Source organism: Parasteatoda tepidariorum, chromosome 2, assembly GCF_043381705.1.
Source record: "Parasteatoda tepidariorum isolate YZ-2023 chromosome 2, CAS_Ptep_4.0, whole genome shotgun sequence".
Classification (NCBI taxonomy): Eukaryota; Metazoa; Arthropoda; class Arachnida; order Araneae; family Theridiidae; genus Parasteatoda; species Parasteatoda tepidariorum.
In genome coordinates, this window is record NC_092205.1 from 44,635,610 (window position 1) to 44,653,137 (window position 17,528).

A 17,528-nucleotide genomic window follows, 5' to 3' on the forward strand; every position below is an offset into this window, starting at 1 on the left:
ACGGACCAATCACGTTTAACGAAAACATTCACTGTGAGACAGAGCCAAATTTTAACAAAAATAAGCAGTAAAAAGCGATTTGCTCACGCTAACATAACAAACTAGCCGTTGTTTGTTATTTTTTAAATAATTACCTTATATAAATATCACACTTAATAATGTTGCTCGACTAGTAAATTTATCAGGGTAAAAAAGAAAATATTATATAATTTTGAAAGAGAATTTCTTTCACTTTCGTTATCACAATTTTGTAATGTAAGTCTGTCAACAGTTCTCGATCGAGTACCTTAATGCTCGATCGTATTTTATAACATGGAATCTGTGTTTAATTATTTTCGTTTTCGATACATTCTTACACTGTGTATCAGCGGTACCATATTAGGCATTTTTATATTCGGCTATCTGTGTTCTGAACAAGTATGTGCATTTAATAGTTGGACTTATTCACAAACTCAACCTAGTCAATGGAATAGATTTAGCCTCAGAAATGTGGTTGATAATATGGGTAAACCTCTTTCGTTTTTATCACACCCTTCGCTTGCGAAATCAGATGTTTACAATTCCAAAAGTAAACTTTCATTTGAGGACATGCTAAATGAACCAGACTTCGAGTTTGACATAAAAGGTTCAGACGTAATTGTGTTTCTTCATATTCAAAAAACAGGTGGCACAGCTTTTGGTAGACATTTAGTAAGAAACTTGGCATTAGAAAGGCCATGTTCTTGTTTGAAAGGGAAAAAAAAGTGTAAATGTTCTAGACCTCATTCAGAAGACAGATTATGGCTGTTTAGTCGGTATTCCACTGGCTGGAAATGCGGTCTTCATGCAGATTGGACTGAACTGACTAATTGTGTTGACAGTGCTATGGATCAAACTGAGAAAGAGTCTTCAAAACGAAGGTATGAGAAATTATTAAAAGATACTCTCTCTTATGGTTAATGTATATGAAAATTGTGCCTTGTATAGAAAATGTGTTTATAACAACCCATTTTTTACACGTATTGCTACAGAGTTGCCATAAGTGTGGGATAATTGGAGTATTTGCCCTGGGCCCGTCCATAGTAAATATTAAAAAACTAGGGGATATTTCTGTATCATGATCTGTCACGCCAAGGCACCAAATGGAGTTTCTGATAGGTTGCTGACCCAAAGATGCCAAGGATTGGTGATTAATATGTCACAGGAATAATTTTAATATTGCAACTTGCAAATATTATTTTCTATTGTATCATGTAGACGAGATGGGAAAGCGGTAGTTGCCACATCTCTAGGAGTTCTACATATATAAACCTCCTATAAATCAAAGTTATGATTATTAACATAAGGATCAATTTAAACATCTTTAGATTTATCTTTAATTGAAGCCCCTAAATATACAAAATTCCTAATTCTAAGGATCTCTAATCATTTTTAATAAAAATGAAGCAAAAGTCTAAAATTTAAGAAAAAAAATGGAGGAAACATTACATTTTTTGTTTTTAGGAACGAAATTTGGAAAATATATAATACTGTAAAGTATGGGGAAAAAAGATGTTATTTAGACAACTGATTTAATAGAAAGTAGTTTTTTATATATTGATTTTTAATTTTCTTCTATTAATAAAAGTAGAGATGTGGTTATATTTTCCTAGCAACAAATAGCTCTATACAGTTATACATAGCTTCCATCTTATGTGCAGTGTTGCCACAGGTGACTAAAATGTAACTATTTTTGGCATGAGGCGACTATGGCAACTTTTTTGCCTGAAGAGGATTTAAAAAGGAGAAGGGGAAAAAAAGCAACTATTTTCAGGAAAAGGAAACTTTTCTGTACTCCTGGAGGTGTTTTTTTAGCATAAATTGGGTTGAAAACCTGCAGTCCACTGCACTGGAGCTTCTCAACACACAGAATTCTTTTTTCTTAAAAAATAAAAAATGGAAAAATTTTGAATTGCAAATTTGAGTCATTTGTTAAATCAATTATTGATAAAAAGGAAATTTTTTTAGAAAAATTATGTTTTTTTTAATCAATTCTAGTAATTAAAAGTATATAATTTCTACAAATATACTAATTTTTTTTGATATAAGAATTTAGTGCTTGGACACTAAGGTTTATATAAAAATTATCATATTTGCCTCCAACTTGACTAAATAAATCATGGTATATGACAAGTCATTTAATGAAATTTTAGTCATATTTTTGTTCTTATTTAGGCAACTATTTTTAAGCTACTAAAAGCAACTATTCTGAGCATTTTTTTCTGTAGCAACCCTGTATATGTTATTTAAGGAAAATGTATCCCAGCAGCAGAGAAATTAACTCATTAATACCAAATTTAATAACCACGATATGAGTTTTTTAACAGATCATTACTCCAGTATAAAACCATGTAAATTTTATAAGGAAAAAAAAACAATTTTAATTTACATCAGTGTATATGAATTTATTATCTTGTATCAATGTGTTAAAAAAAATTAGGTAAAATTTGGCTTTTATATATCAACTTAGGGCATTTTAAGAAAATTCTTCCAAAAAAGTCGACAACTTTTGAGATTAGTTCACTTCTTTACTAAAGTGTTTTTATGAATTATAGCTGTTTGAAAGTTTTTGTTGCAACTGATTTTAAAGCATTCTCAATTATTGTTCATGTTAATTAAAATTGTTCCTTTGCTTGCCATTTATAAGCCTTGCTGTCTCAACAAGCCTTAGTTTTGATTTTATTATCTATGAATGAAAAATGAAATTAGTACTATTTTATTAAATATATATATTTTTCTTTACAGGTACTTTTATATTTCTTTGTTACGAGACCCAATTTCTCGTTTTTTAAGCGAATATAAGCATGTGCAAAGAGGAGCGACTTGGAAAACTGCAAAACATCTTTGTAGTGGACGAACTCCAACTAAGGAAGAACTACCTCCATGCTTTGAAGGCAAAGACTGGAGTGATGTTACATTAGAAAATTTTATGAACTGCAAATCCAATTTGGCTGTGAATCGCCAAACGAGAATGTTAGCCGACTTGACTTTAGTTGGATGTTATAATCAATCTGTGATGACAGAAAGACAAAGAAATGTCATAATGCTTGCCAGTGCCAAACAAAACTTACAACGCATGGCCTTTTTTGGTTTATGTGAATTTCAAAAGATAACACAATATTTATTTGAAAATACTTTTCATCTTAAGTTCCTTCAACCATTTCAGCAATTGAATGAAACTCATAGCAGCTTGACTCTTTCTGAAATTAATGAAAATGATTTACAAAAGATCAAAGACCTGAACAAACTAGATATTGCACTGTATGAATTTGCAAAATCTTTACTCATGCAAAGATATAACCAACTGAAGAAATTTAAATCTTCAATTGAAAATTTCAGTAATGATGGGAATGTAATTGACAGAATGTTTGATTATGATGCTTAAAATATATCTTGTAATTTAAGCAATTGTATTATTTATAAGCCATATTGGCTTGATATAATTTTATTCAAATTATCATCATTTGATGTAATGGTATTTTGATAATATAACTGACTTCTATTTAAATTTTTAGTTAGAAAAGTTTTTTTTTATTGCATAATTGCCAAGAAAAAATCATTGTTGCTTCTTACATAAATTGACTAGGTTTCTTACCTATAAATGTGTTTTCATTTATTTTTTTAACATGCATGTTTTTAATTTAATGTTATAATTGATTTCTTGTAAAATCTCTTGTTTAAATCAAAATATTTTCTTATGGTATCAATATTTTTATGTTGTATTTTTAATGAATAACAAGTATACTATTGTGCTTTAGGAAATTATATTTATTTTAAATAAAATATATTTAAGATTGAAGTACAAAAGAATTGAGAATATTTTTCAATCCTAACTATTAATAAAATGTGTGTTTTTATTCTTATTTATTTCTGTTATATTTAAAAAATGTAAACAGTCAGTGGCAAGGGTTTCATAATGCAGGAGAGAACTAAAATGTTCTAGAATCTCAGTGATGAAAAAAAAAGTAATTTACATATATGTTCTAGGAAGGTTCCATAGAGTTTAGTTTTTCACTAATTGTTTTAATAAAAATCTAAAATAAATATTTTTTTTACAGCTTCTAAGATTTTTTACAAAGTGCTTCTAAAATAATTTGCATCTTTTGAAATGATAATTACTATTATTGATTGAATCTTTTATTTATTACTCCATGGTTTAAGATTTGACAGGTAAAAAGTGATAATTAAAACTGTAAAAAATCGAGGCAATTAGAAAATGATACCAAAACATTTGAAGATTCATCCAATTGTTATCAAAAAAAAATTTCATTATTAGTATAGTTGCAATAAAAAAGATTTTTTATTTTGTTACTTTTTTAATTAGTTTTTTTTTAAATAAATTTTTAAGCATTAATTTTTAATAATAAGACATGTTTTGTTAAATGATACCTTATCATCAAAAGTTAGTTGAAGACAAAGAAATATATATAGAAAAAATCCAAAATGAGGAGGCATTAAGTCACTTATAGTTTTTTATGTATTAAAATTTTTTATCAGCTTAAAAAAAAATGAATTTTTTTTACATACATATTAACAAAATAACAGAATTTGAACTTTATTATTGATTTATGATTTTGTTTCTAACTGAAATTATTTATAATTATAATTTTTTACATTTCCTTCATGCATAATATAAATGTATGTATTACATTGACATAATAATTTACACTGCCTTTAAAAATCATTAATAAAGTACTATGATATTACAATCTATTTTGCATTTTATTTAACTAGCATTAAAATATGTTTCAGAAATGGAAGCACACTAAATATCGTATTGTACTAGTAAATTTCATCTATAGCAGGATAATTGGTTTATAAATTTTTAAGCATTATTTTTTAATAATAAAACACAACACATATCTAAAAAAAATTCTTCTTCTCCATAGTTGTTGAGAAATTTTTCTCTAACAGCAAATTATTAACTAAAAATTTGAATTTTAAGTTAAAAATTTAAAATTGTTTAAAAATTTTTGAAATTTATTTATAGCTAATATGGCTTACAATAAAATCGTATTTATGATTTGTTTCGTAAAAGTCTAAATAAAGTTAAATTATCCAGACTTGCTTTCCAACATTTCATTGTACCATTTCACATAGTAAACAGCCACAATCCAATTTTTAAAATGTAGAAAAGTAATGATATTAATCAAAAAAAAAAGAGAATATTCTAAGTATTTTTTAAGTACTATTTTTTTTATAAATATGAGCTGCTTTTTTTTATTTTTATAATCTGCATTAAAAATATTTCATTATTTTCAAAACTTTTCTGCATGTCTGCAAAAAAAAAGTTAGCTAGCTTGAATGAAAGGAAAAAAACTAGCTAGTTTAATATATTTCTCAAATTTATTAGTTTGCTATACTAAATTTAATAATGCATGTGTTATATATATCAAGTGTTACACACTAGAGACCACATTAAATCTATTTTATTTTAAAAACAGTGTATAGTTTTGTTCTGATAGTTTAAAAATGAAAGAAACTACACTTAGGTAAAACTATGAAATTGTACAAAAATATTTTAAATTGGTATGTAAAATAGAATTAAGTTGTGTCATGTGTCAATAAATGCTGTCAGAAAAGATTTTAAAAAAAATTCATTATAATTGGTACTTTTAAAGCCTCAACTATAGTCTCCCTGGCTTTAATTTTGTATTTTTTTCTCTTTTTGAAATATGAGGAACCACTTAATACAAACTTACATATATATCAGTTTAAAAATTCTTTTTAAATAAATCTAATCATTTCAACATTATCTACACTCAGTTTTAAATTACTTTTCTTTTTTATTGTAATTTACTAATATATGTCTTTTAATGAATTAATTATTATCATTATTAAATTTGTATTTTTGAAGCAAGTTACTTGATGAATAAAATATGAAAAGGAAAACTAGCACAAAATAAAAATTAGAGCACTATTTTTTTCTTCAATTTTAAAAAGATTTGACAAAAACTTTTATATAAAAATATATTTATTTTATAAAATTGCTAATCTGATCTTAATTTGTTGCACTTGAAATAATTAAGATTCTCTTCATTAGTGTAAATATTTAGCATGATATTGAAAATGATCTTCAAGAAAAGTTCCCACAAAGAAATAGCTGTGATCATAACCCTAAAAAACAAAGCAAAAAGTTAAACAAATTGATTTTATTTGAAAATATAGAAAAGTTCTACAAAATCATGGGGGAAAAACAATTTTTTCAAAATAAAAACAAAAGTAATTTAAACTATATATAAATTAATTTTTAATAGTATTAATTGTTAATTAGCAGAAATGAAGTAGAAAGTATGTATAATAATTATTAAATTTATAATAATAGGACAATCACTTATGTTAAATGCATCATAGGTTTATTATTTTTATTTTAAAAAGGCACATTTTACTACTTTGAGTCACTAATAGGTTATTGAAAATTTAGTAACTTAATCAAACAAAGTATTTTAGAAGAATGAAAACTAGGGAGCTGGAATGTAGAGTTTTATGGCCCAATAGATTGAATCGGTTATACTGCACTAAACGGATTTTTGGTTAACCAAATTGGTGTTAAACATTTTCTTAAAAAGAAAAAAGTCGAAGGGGAAAGATCACTGGAGTGCATAGAAGAATGAGAAATCTATGTTTACTTAAAATAGGCACACCTTTAACTTATAAATAAAGACGAATGACTCCAACCAAGAGTTTTCTCCCTTTATTACAAAATCATATAATAAGCAGAAATAATTCGTCTCATCAACTGTTATATCAATGACATCCTCCAATGAGGATGGCGTGCTATGGCATATTGTGGTCTTCAGACATCCCCCATAACAAACTATAGAAAATCTCTACTCAAAGGACATAAAATTATTCACACCTTTAGTCTTTAAAACGTAGTTTTCACAAAAAATTCAATGTGAAAATACAGTAAAACTTCAATAATTTGAACTTTAATTTAAAAAATATTTTCAGTAACTTGAAGAAAAAAATTTTAACTATAAAATAATTTATGCTTAATATGCCAAAAAAAAAAAAATTTTTTTTAAAAACTTTTTCCTCTTTTTTCTTGTTTTTTTTATGTCCAGAAATGCAATAAAGTCTATTTTTAAATATAAAAACATTAAAGCTAAATTAAACTGGTAAAACTTGAAAGTATATTTCCAAGAAAAAATATTTACAATGAATGTAGTTTTTAAAACAATTTATGTAAATTAAATTATTCCATAGTATAATAAAAACTACATGGTCTGTAAAATTAAAAAAAAAACAACAAAGTATAATATCTTTGAATTTAAAAAAAAAATTTAATTTTGCACATGTGGGGGCGAAGTTAATCGACAATACCAACCTTCATCTATCAAAAGGTACCTCTCGATAGAATCAAGTTAGCATGCTTTATATACTAGTGAATGATGTTAAACTTTTGTAGTGGTAGTTACGCCACAGTACTCCCCCACCAGAATTCTATTAGGGATAGAATTCGTTGTATAGATACCACTAGTTGCTGTACTTGTGACAAACCGGGAGAGCGGTCACCGGTATTTTGAGTGCTGAATGTGAGAGGTGTATTAACTTCACAGTAGTAGTTGCTCTTGTGTTGCCATTAGCAGTTGAGTGTATGCAGGAGTTGAGAGTATTTGACATTGTATGTTCGAGACGAGACTGAGTAGCAACAGCACAGGAGGGTGATGATGCTGTCACAAATAGCTAGTCAACTTTCAATGTGGACTATTCATTGAAGTAGGCGTTAGTGTTAGGAATTTTGCGAAGTGGGCGTTATTGTGTGTTCAAATCACGTCCGGAGGTCGCCAGTGTGGGGGCGGAGTTAATCGACAATACCAACCTTCATCCATCAAAAGGTACCTCTCGATAGAATCAAGTTAGCATGCTTTATATACTAGTGAATGATGTTAAACTTTTGTAGTGGTAGTTACGCCACACACACTTAAATTATAGGTACACAATTAAATTTAAATTATTATATACTTAAATTATAATTTTTTAAAAGCTTGTAAATTATTTACTTCTCTATTCAAGTTCTTTAATTACAATTAATTTGAATATGTTTTTGTAGAAGAAAGTTTTCCTAAAAAAATCATACAGCTTGAATGTCGAACTAGGAGTTCTACATTTCAAAATTTTAATTTCAGTGTTCTTTCAATTTTTAAAGAAGTATTAGTTTAAAAAATGCTATTTATACTAGTTATGTAAATTTTTTTAAATATAATTTTTGATCAAAAAAGCAGGGACCCCTTAAAAGCTGTATTTACTCACAGGTTGTGCTTCTTGAATTAAAATGAAAACAATCTTTTTTGAGCAATTTTGTTTTCCAAATGTCTTTTTCCAGAAAAGTCTCAGATTTCAAATCCTTTTTCGATCTTTTACATCTTTTTCAAAATTTGCTTTTCTGTTCCTAAGCAAGTAAGTAATAGGTATCAACCACAGGAGGTAATTATAATGAAGATTAAACAGGCTTCTTACATAGCTGACAATTAGTGTCCAAGTTTTACTTATTTAATTTCTAAAAAAAAAAAAAATTCAGAAAAATTAAAAAGATATCTTAATTATAGTTTAGGAAAATTAGTGTGTCTACTACAGTGTGTTGTGAATCTACTATTCAAATTTTTTTTAAATTTATAAATAAAAAAAATGGTAAACTTGCCTCTTGCATACGCAATTTTGCTTTTATTGAAGTCCCTTCAACTGCAGCCATGAAATTTTGAGGCTTTAACTCTTCTTTTAAATAAGTATCTTCAGAACCCTGAAACGTAAAAAAATGTCAGCATTTTGCCCTTTGCAATTCTTGGAAATGAATTGAGCAAAGATAAAGAATAAAAATAATTCCACTGAGAACTTTTATAACACAAATGTAAAGTGAATAAAAAATATTTGAGATTATAATTTTTCCATACCGAAAATCTGAGGAAGATCACAAAAAAAGAATTTTTTTTTTTTTTTTTAACAAAGTTAATTTCTAATAATTTATCTAAACACAATTTTTAATAATTTTGAAACTCTTTTAGTCTTACCTGATCAATTAAAATTTGTATTTCTGGCCCACTGTACGATTTTGCCAACAAAGTTGCATCATACTGAGCCCAGTTAGATTTGTCTGGTCCAAGATAGCCTGTAAGAGCTTTTATACCCCAAGGGCCTTCAGAAGGATTGGAAATTGGAGAAAAGGCAGAAACACTTTTAAATTTTTCTGGATTTTTCAAGGCAATAGTCAAAGCTCCATGACCTCCCATACTGTTAAAAAGAAAATTGAAATTGTATTTTAATATTATTATACTATTTTTATAGTTATTTTAATTTAAAAAAAAAATCATTTTTAACAACCTAATTTAGGGTTTGATAGCATATTATGCATCACCATAAAGCTCTCAACATATAGGCTTTCTGTGACACAGAGTTTTTTGTGAGTAAACTAACAAAAACACCAGATAACAGAATTGCTCACTGAAAAGAAATCACTGTATTGAATTTGAAAAAGAAATCACTTTAGTTTAATCTCATTCATGTTTTGCAAGTCTTGAAAATCGGCATCCATTTTTGAGCACTTGAAATATGTCATTTCCATTTAGTATATTTTTGAAGGTAATGAAGTATTTAATCAAGTAGTATGGCTCAGGTTTCATAATCTATTAATATTTTTATTTCAATACACAAAATTAGTAAAAATATATTTATCAGCATTATATATTTTATTAGTAATATACCTCTATTATTCGGTTCTGAGTATCCAATTTATTAAAAAATAATGTCTAGGTCAAAACTTCATTAAACCTGACTTAAATTCCTCTATTTTTTGCTTTTAAGAACAAAGAAGTATTATTTTCTATAGTAAATACCTTTTCCTGTTGTGATCCCATGTTCTGTTGGAGAAAAAATTATTCTTACATTATGTTTTATCATTCTTTAAGGTTTGCCATACTTGTTTTGTATTACTATGCATACATGCATCACAAAAAGTTAATAAGCTGCAAGACAGAGGGAAACAGAATTATTTTAAATTATCCGTGTATGAACAGCAGATATAAAAAAATCTATTTTTTTACTCATCGTAATTATTGCTCATTCAACATACAGGTTATAGAAGTCCTTAGCTGTAAAATCACGAAGAAGCCCTAGTATATAACAGTATGTTAACAAGCATATTTAACTATTTTCAAACAAATATTTCTATTGAATGCAATAAAATCTGATTAAACATAAATTTCATACAGCTTTTGTTTATGACATATTTCTTTTTTCCCTGCATTTCTTTCTTTGTTTAAAAAAATTAAAAATCTCGTCTAACTTTATTTATTAGCTTGTACTATGCTAATTGATAATTTTCCTCATGAGACTAATAGATTTTGATTTTTTTTTTTTTTAATGTAAGGTTTTATAAGATTCTGATTTTCCATCTTTATTCGGTCATTTATTTAGTTACATATCATTATAAGAAATTGCGATAAATTTTAAAGGAACTGATTTGCTAAGTGTCTGCACCCATTGTTTCGTGACTTTTTTCACATTAATCACTTTTGCTCCATTTTTAATGGCACCACTTTTGTTACATACCGAAAATGGAATCAAATATTGCAACTCTATAAAACTCAAAGCTCACTTGTATTAAAGTCATTTTTAAAACATAAAACATTAATTTCATAAATCTACATCAAATATTATTTCCTAGAAAACAATTTTTTTTACCAGACTGCTGCTGGAAAAAATTTCGTAAAAATATAGCAATATATGCAGGCAAAATTATTAATATTTTAAAATTCTAAACAAGTTTTGTTACATCTGTGCTGCAAGATTCATAAAAATATAACCATGCATTTACACAAAATTATAACTTAATGACTCTAAAAAGGTACAATATGAAACAAATTAAAGTTACTCACTTATAAAACCTCTATATCCTATTTCTTTTCTTCAAAATACTTTAAAAATTATACCTATGCTTAATCATCATTTTAGCAGATCCACAAAAATAAAAAAATGACTTAAATTTATAATGGTAACTCTTATACGTAAAAACACCAAAATTTGAAAGTTGCTTTGATGCTTATTATTTATAAATAACATACAAATTATATGCATAATAGAAATAATTACCTGTGTCCAGAAATTGAAATTTTTCCAGTAGTTGGAAATTCTTTTTCAATTATGGTTGGAAGCTATGGGAAAAAGATAAAAATACTTATATTTAACTTCTTTTAAGACATTTTTTTAGATGGTTTAATAATGATACAAGACAATAATAATAATAAAAATTAAGATAAAACACCAAGTAAAAATTTATAATTACAAAAAATTATTTAATAAAAAAGAAAAATAAATAAATTATATAAGTTTTATTTCTTATTAAACATTTAAATACAGTTCAATTTCATAGTATTTATATTGACTACATTAACAAAGCGTTTCAATATTAACTGAATCTGTATTAAAAAGAATCTGTGAATAGAAATTAACATTTAAAATATATCTAACAAAAACAAATATTTACTATTGGGTTATTCAGCTATAAGCATTATTTGTACACATTTGGAATATGTATAATTGATAGCATTTTAATTTTTTGTATTCTACTAAAAATATTGTTTTGTATCCAGGTTCATATCTAAACACTAAAAAAAGAAGAAAAAAACCCATTAAGACAAAAACAATCTAAATTTAAGCACTATTTATACCTCTTTAGTAACATATGAATACATTCGGTAGTTAGTTTTAAATTTTTCTTCGGTAGCATCAACATAAAATCCTGCTCCAGTACCAAAATCATAATCATTATCTTCACCCTCAATATTACAGCCTCCTAAATAAAAAGCGATTGTTTTAGTTTAAAATCAGAGTTAAAATAAAAGCTATTTTTAGCCATACAACAGGATAGCCTGAATTATAAATGTGAACATATATTCATAAATAATTCTTTTTAATTATAAATGATATATATTGAATAAAAGTCACTGAAGTCACTTTTTTAACATTATTATTTTGGAAAACAAACTTGTAGTTCAGACTCAATTATTGCACAAGGCGAACTTTTCTGCGGGAGCGCAGAATATGTACAAATGTGCAAATGAGGTTTCTGGGAAATTCAGTCAGCCATAAGAAGCTTTTTTTGTCTAAATTACAAAAAAAAAAAAAAAAAAAAAAAAAAAAAAAAAAAAGGAATCGAAAATTTTGTTGGTAAAAATCCTACAAGTACGAGGAATGTTTTGATGGACAAAAGAGGTGTGTTCTTTCCCACACAGCCGACAAGGAAACATTTTTTCAGAGGAGAAGAATGAAGTGATTGTCTCATGTTAAATCTGTTATGCTAAGTATCACACAAAAAAAAATTTATATCTCGATTTGTTTCTTTATTATCTTTTCATCAGGACAACACAAGTTATGAGAAACCTCAATTTGAAATGACGTCACGCTTCTTCGCCACTGAAAATTTCTTTAATTTTCTTACCAATTTGAAGACTGTATTTAACACAGTTGGGGTAAAAAAAGAGAACAGAAAATATAATCTTTGAGTTGCTCATGTAAATGAAACATTTATTCAGTCACTTGATAGATGATCAATTGTGAATAATCAACGCCATAGGTCCTTGTGTCTTACAGATATGCAGTGCTTTTTACTCTTTTGTGCATTATGGGTGGTTTACTTTCAAGGAGGTATTAAACACGTTTCTTATCAAGTGATAGGTAGGTGTTAGGGGGTGTACACCTAATAATTGAAACCGACTGAGGACTAAAAGCTCTTATTTGGTATCATATGACTAACTTAAATATCTATGTAAATAGGAAAATTATATTCATTTATCTGTAGCTACATCTAGAATTATGTAATTATATCAAACTTTTTCATATATTTTTTTTTGCATAGAAAAAAATATTTTTTTAAAGTTTAAATAAATATCCTTGTAGATAGTTAATGTAGATTATTTAATTATTTCTATATCCTTAAAAATATTCTAAAAAAAATTTATAGTGTTAAACTTCTTTATTAGGGTACCCTTTCCAAACAGAAAATTTTTTTGGTGTCAAGAATATCAGCTTAACCACAATTTCACTGCATATATATATATATACATAGTCAAACCTTATAAACATGAAATCACTTAGCGTGAAATATTGCTTTACATGAAACACAAGCTTCCGTGAGTCAGCAATCAATCCTTATTGTATTTTACATGCTTAACATGAAATTTTCAAGCTGATTATTGCTTAACATGAAACAGGGGTGATTGTGAGCCCAAGTCAAAATTCCGGAAAATTTAGTTAAAAAAATTTTTAAAAAAAAGACAGTTTAAATTGAAAAATTGGAAAAAAATTTAAACAAGGTTTTTTTTCCTTTTTCTCAATATTTCTTAGTTTACTTAAAATATATTTAAAATTTTACACATACCTATACCATTTACACAAAGCTATGATGACCTGGAGAAGTAATTAAAATTTACAAATATGTTTTTCTTTCTTGAGTTCATGATTATAAGCTTATAAAGTATCTCTCTGGCTCTCCCTTACAAACAAATAAAATAAACTGTGTTTTTAAGTTTCACCTTTGAAAATTTGATTTGCGGAAACTTCTGTGACCCATGATTTTTTTAAACATCTGGACCTTCGATCTCCGGAAACTTCCGGATCACAGTTGGCGAAAATTCCGGATATCCGGTTTTTTTCCGGAGCACAATCAGCCCTGATGAAAGAAAACTAGACACAACACTGATAAGAGGAATGTGAATAAATTGTCAATTATTTATTTTGAGTTATGTTATTTCTATTATCCACCATTGTTAGGAGTAGCAGATGGGTAAATAAATAAAATAGTTAAATAAAGTTATTAAAATTTTTAAGCTTATTTTAATTTATTTGGTACATAATAGCATTGTTTAAATTCGTAAATGTAGTACATATATGTAACAAACTGTTTTCATAATGAATTGGATAAGATGAAATCTAGTTAACATAAATAATTATGATAGTCCCACCAATTTTGCATAAACTAAACAGTGGGAAATTCTGTGCAAATCATTTCCAGCTAGAATTACTGAATACTAAAAATTATTTATGTCAAATATAATATGATATTACGCACACACAAACTATAGTATTATTTACAATGGCTGTGTTTTTACATTAAATATATTTAGATAACCACATTTTAATAATGAATATTTTCTTGAAGATATTTTTGAAAGAATATTTATTTGTACAATATAGCTGATATACAATAAAGATTGAGCTTAAATTTCTGAATACTTACGAGGGCTGGTATCTGGTCCAACTACTATGATACCATACTTTGCAGCATGCGTCTGAAAGCCAGACTTAATCATAAAATTTTGTTCCGTACAGGTTAGTCCTAATGAAAACATACAAAAGCATTGTTAAAAAAAATCAGTCTAATCTCAATATAGTTTGTGTAAATACTTTCCATATTGTTTAATATAATACTTTTGAGGAATTTTTATGTTGTTGTTGTATGACATTACAGGGAGTACCAATTCATACATCCATTCATTCATCCACAGATCATAATTTTGACCTGAATCAGAGATCGATCAATCTCCAATTCAGTACTCCCAAAGGTATGATATGTGAAGGAAACGTGGAGCACTTGTGACCTGACAGATTTAACACATACAATTACTACACAGGGTGAGACTTCAGCTGATGGGGATAGAACTAATGACCTCTTGAACATGGGCATAATGCCCTAACAACCAGGTTATCCTGGCCTGAGGAATTTTTTTGTTTTACATAATACATGAACTATGCTTTTACTATTAAGCTTTATAGGATTATTTAATTTACTAATTTAAACGAGATTAAATTGTCTTTATTTATATTAATACATAATGTAAAATGAAGGAATCCATAGGAAAAGGAGTGATCCTTTAACTATGACTAATCACATTATCTGAGTAATTTTTATTAGCTTAACAAAAAGAGCAATCATTATAACTTTTTTCTCATTCAAAAGATAAATTATTTTCTTACAAAACAAATATTGAATTCAGGATAACTCATATTTTATAGCTTATAGTGAAAAAAAAAATCATTAGATATATCTCATGTTAAAAAAGGAAGAAAAGAAAGAGTAGAAATAATGACAATTCAAAGCTTCTAGTCTTCGCAATTTACAAATTAATAGTTATGAAGCTGAATTGGATAAATAAATAAACTTTTAAAAAAAAAGTACTTAAAATTTCAGGAAACACAGTTGTAATGTATGCTAAGTTTAGTAACACAAGAGGCTATGACAGGGGTGGCGAACCTTTATGCACCAACGTGCCATTTTTTCTAAATTTTTTTAAATTTGGTCATAGACGTGCTGTCCAATAATTTTGCGTCGTGATTATTGGGAAAATAATAACACTAAATACTATCAACACAAAACTCTTTATTTTACTATGAAAAAGAATACATTTCGCAATGTCTCAGTTATACGTGTAATTCAACTTAAAGTAACATCAGTGTGACTTCCTGTGTTGCAGATTACATGACAAATAACTTATATTAGGTTGTAAGATGTTATTTTAAGCAGGTCTGTTATTTTTTTTGCTAGTTATTTACTGTTAGCTTGTATTTTATGGTAATTAATTGCTTTTTTGGCATTAATTGTAATTTTTTTGTTAATAATTGTTTATTTTTTTATGTTTGTTTTTGTGAATTTTAATTTAATTGGTAAATCGCTTCACAGTGAACTTCGTGATCGGTGGCGTGCCTAAAATATTATGTGGCGTGCCACAAATGGCACGCGTGCCATTGGTTCGCCATCCCTGGGCTATGGTACTGGTCAAATGCAAATCCTATTAAGTAGATAATTTTAAAATTCATTTTAAGACTTTTTTTATTAAAAAAAAGAAGGAGAAAGAAAATAAAGCTTTCAGTAAATTCGTGTGTTATGAAAAAAACAGAAAATCACCTGATAAGAAATATAAAACAGGACATTTCTTTTCACTGGCTTGAGGGGGAAGATAGATAGCGAAGTTCAATTCGCATTTAAGTTCTTGACTATAATGACGAAAAACTTTTTGGTAGCCTCCAAAACTTTTCGAACATGAAACTTCAGTCAGAGAAGACATGATTGCTTTGAATATTTTCTAAAAACAAAAAAATATATGTATATATTGCATTAAAATCTTTGATTTGTGCAAAATTAAAAATAAATTTTCAAAACATGATTTATATTATTTTATACATTTTTAAATGCAACTTTATAGTCAGTTTTGTTTTGTAACATATAAAAGATTTGTCTTATAAAAAGAACAATTATAATCATGATATTTTTAGTTGGAAATGAATATAAATACAATATAACAATAAAAACAAGTTTGTTGCGCTTTCAAATATGATTCAAAAAGAAATTAAACACTTGTGTAACTCGTCTAGAATATAATTGGATGCTCACATTTTTCATGAACGTAAATCGACATGGTTAAAAAACTTTCAATCACAGTCTCTCAAAGTCATATACAATTTTCAACAAGCTTATTGTAAAACTCTCCTTAAGGAAAATGAAGAATTATGCAAATCAGCTTAAACTTGAATTCAGAAATGCGATTTTTAAGCATAATATATTTTATTATTCAGTCTGAATTACTGGGATTCTTCCAGGAAGTATTTCTTAAAGAGGGTAGTTTATCTTATAGAGTGAAATCGTATCGCGTATAGTATTGTTATGTAATGTATATGTAATAAGTTCTGATTTTCTAATTCATTTTCAATGAAAACAAATTCGATTTTTAATGATGGGTTTGGCATAACTCGTGTCAGATAAGTTTCAACTTGCGATGATGTTGCGGCAGATTGACATTGAAAATTCTGTTACTAGACTTTTTTAAGAAAAATATTCTATACAGGATATGCAAATATAATCTAAATAAAAAATAAGTAGCTTCAATACTGGAAAATATTAACAACATCAGGCAGCATTTATCGGATCACAGGTCAATTCCAACTCCTTAAAATTTTAATTAAATGCAAATTATGTCAACTTATTTTTATGTATTTTTTGAAGGGAAAAGTTACCAAATTATCTTTTTTATGGTTCATGAATTTTTTAAATATTTGTAAAGGAAATAACTCCGTCGGGGTTTGTTAAAAATGATTAAGAAATTCATTATCAGAAGATTTTAGTGCATTTTCATGGACATTTTATGCAAGATATTAAAATAAAAACAGGACTAAATTAATGAGAAAAACACTTCTTATTGTAAGTCATTCTTAGTGATGTTATACTAACCAATATTTTATAATTTGAAACACCCAATAAGGTTTTTAGTAATTTGAAAAGTCCAGCAGCTCACTGCAAGCCAAGTCAGGTGACAAATTTGTTTATTTATTTCTTGCACAGTATATTAAAGTAGAAGTATATAGTTACTAACATTAAAATAATTGAAATATAATTTTTCTTTTTGAGAAAGATTTCCCACATTTTGATATTTTTATGTGCCTTTTTGCATTTATTTATAGCTAGAGTGAAAGTTTCTTTATTTATCAAGAATATTTAGAAATTTATAATAAATGCAGACAGA

The 17,528-nt window shown here is 27.0% G+C and overlaps 2 protein-coding genes across 2 annotated transcripts; one reads left to right on the forward strand and one right to left on the reverse strand.

The window, feature by feature from the left end:
• Window positions 1-26: 26 nt before the first annotated feature.
• On the forward strand, window positions 27-4,729 carry LOC107440482 (heparan-sulfate 6-O-sulfotransferase 3-B). Its single transcript, XM_016053408.4, has 2 exons — window positions 27-899; window positions 2,764-4,729. The coding sequence occupies exons 1-2, from the start codon at window positions 313-315 to the stop codon at window positions 3,401-3,403; spliced, it is 1,227 nt and encodes a 408-aa protein (XP_015908894.1). The 5' UTR covers window positions 27-312; the 3' UTR covers window positions 3,404-4,729.
• A 1,245-nt stretch (window positions 4,730-5,974) lies between these two features.
• Window positions 5,975-17,373, reverse strand: LOC107440484 (S-formylglutathione hydrolase). The gene is made up of 8 exons (XM_016053414.3): window positions 17,237-17,373; window positions 15,917-16,094; window positions 14,252-14,350; window positions 11,685-11,809; window positions 11,107-11,168; window positions 9,030-9,249; window positions 8,663-8,761; window positions 5,975-6,135 (listed from the first exon to the last, which is right to left on the reverse strand). Exons 2-8 carry the CDS (start codon window positions 16,074-16,076, stop codon window positions 6,058-6,060), a joined length of 843 nt encoding a protein of 280 aa, XP_015908900.2. The 5' UTR covers window positions 16,077-16,094; window positions 17,237-17,373; the 3' UTR covers window positions 5,975-6,057.
• Window positions 17,374-17,528: the final 155 nt, after the last annotated feature.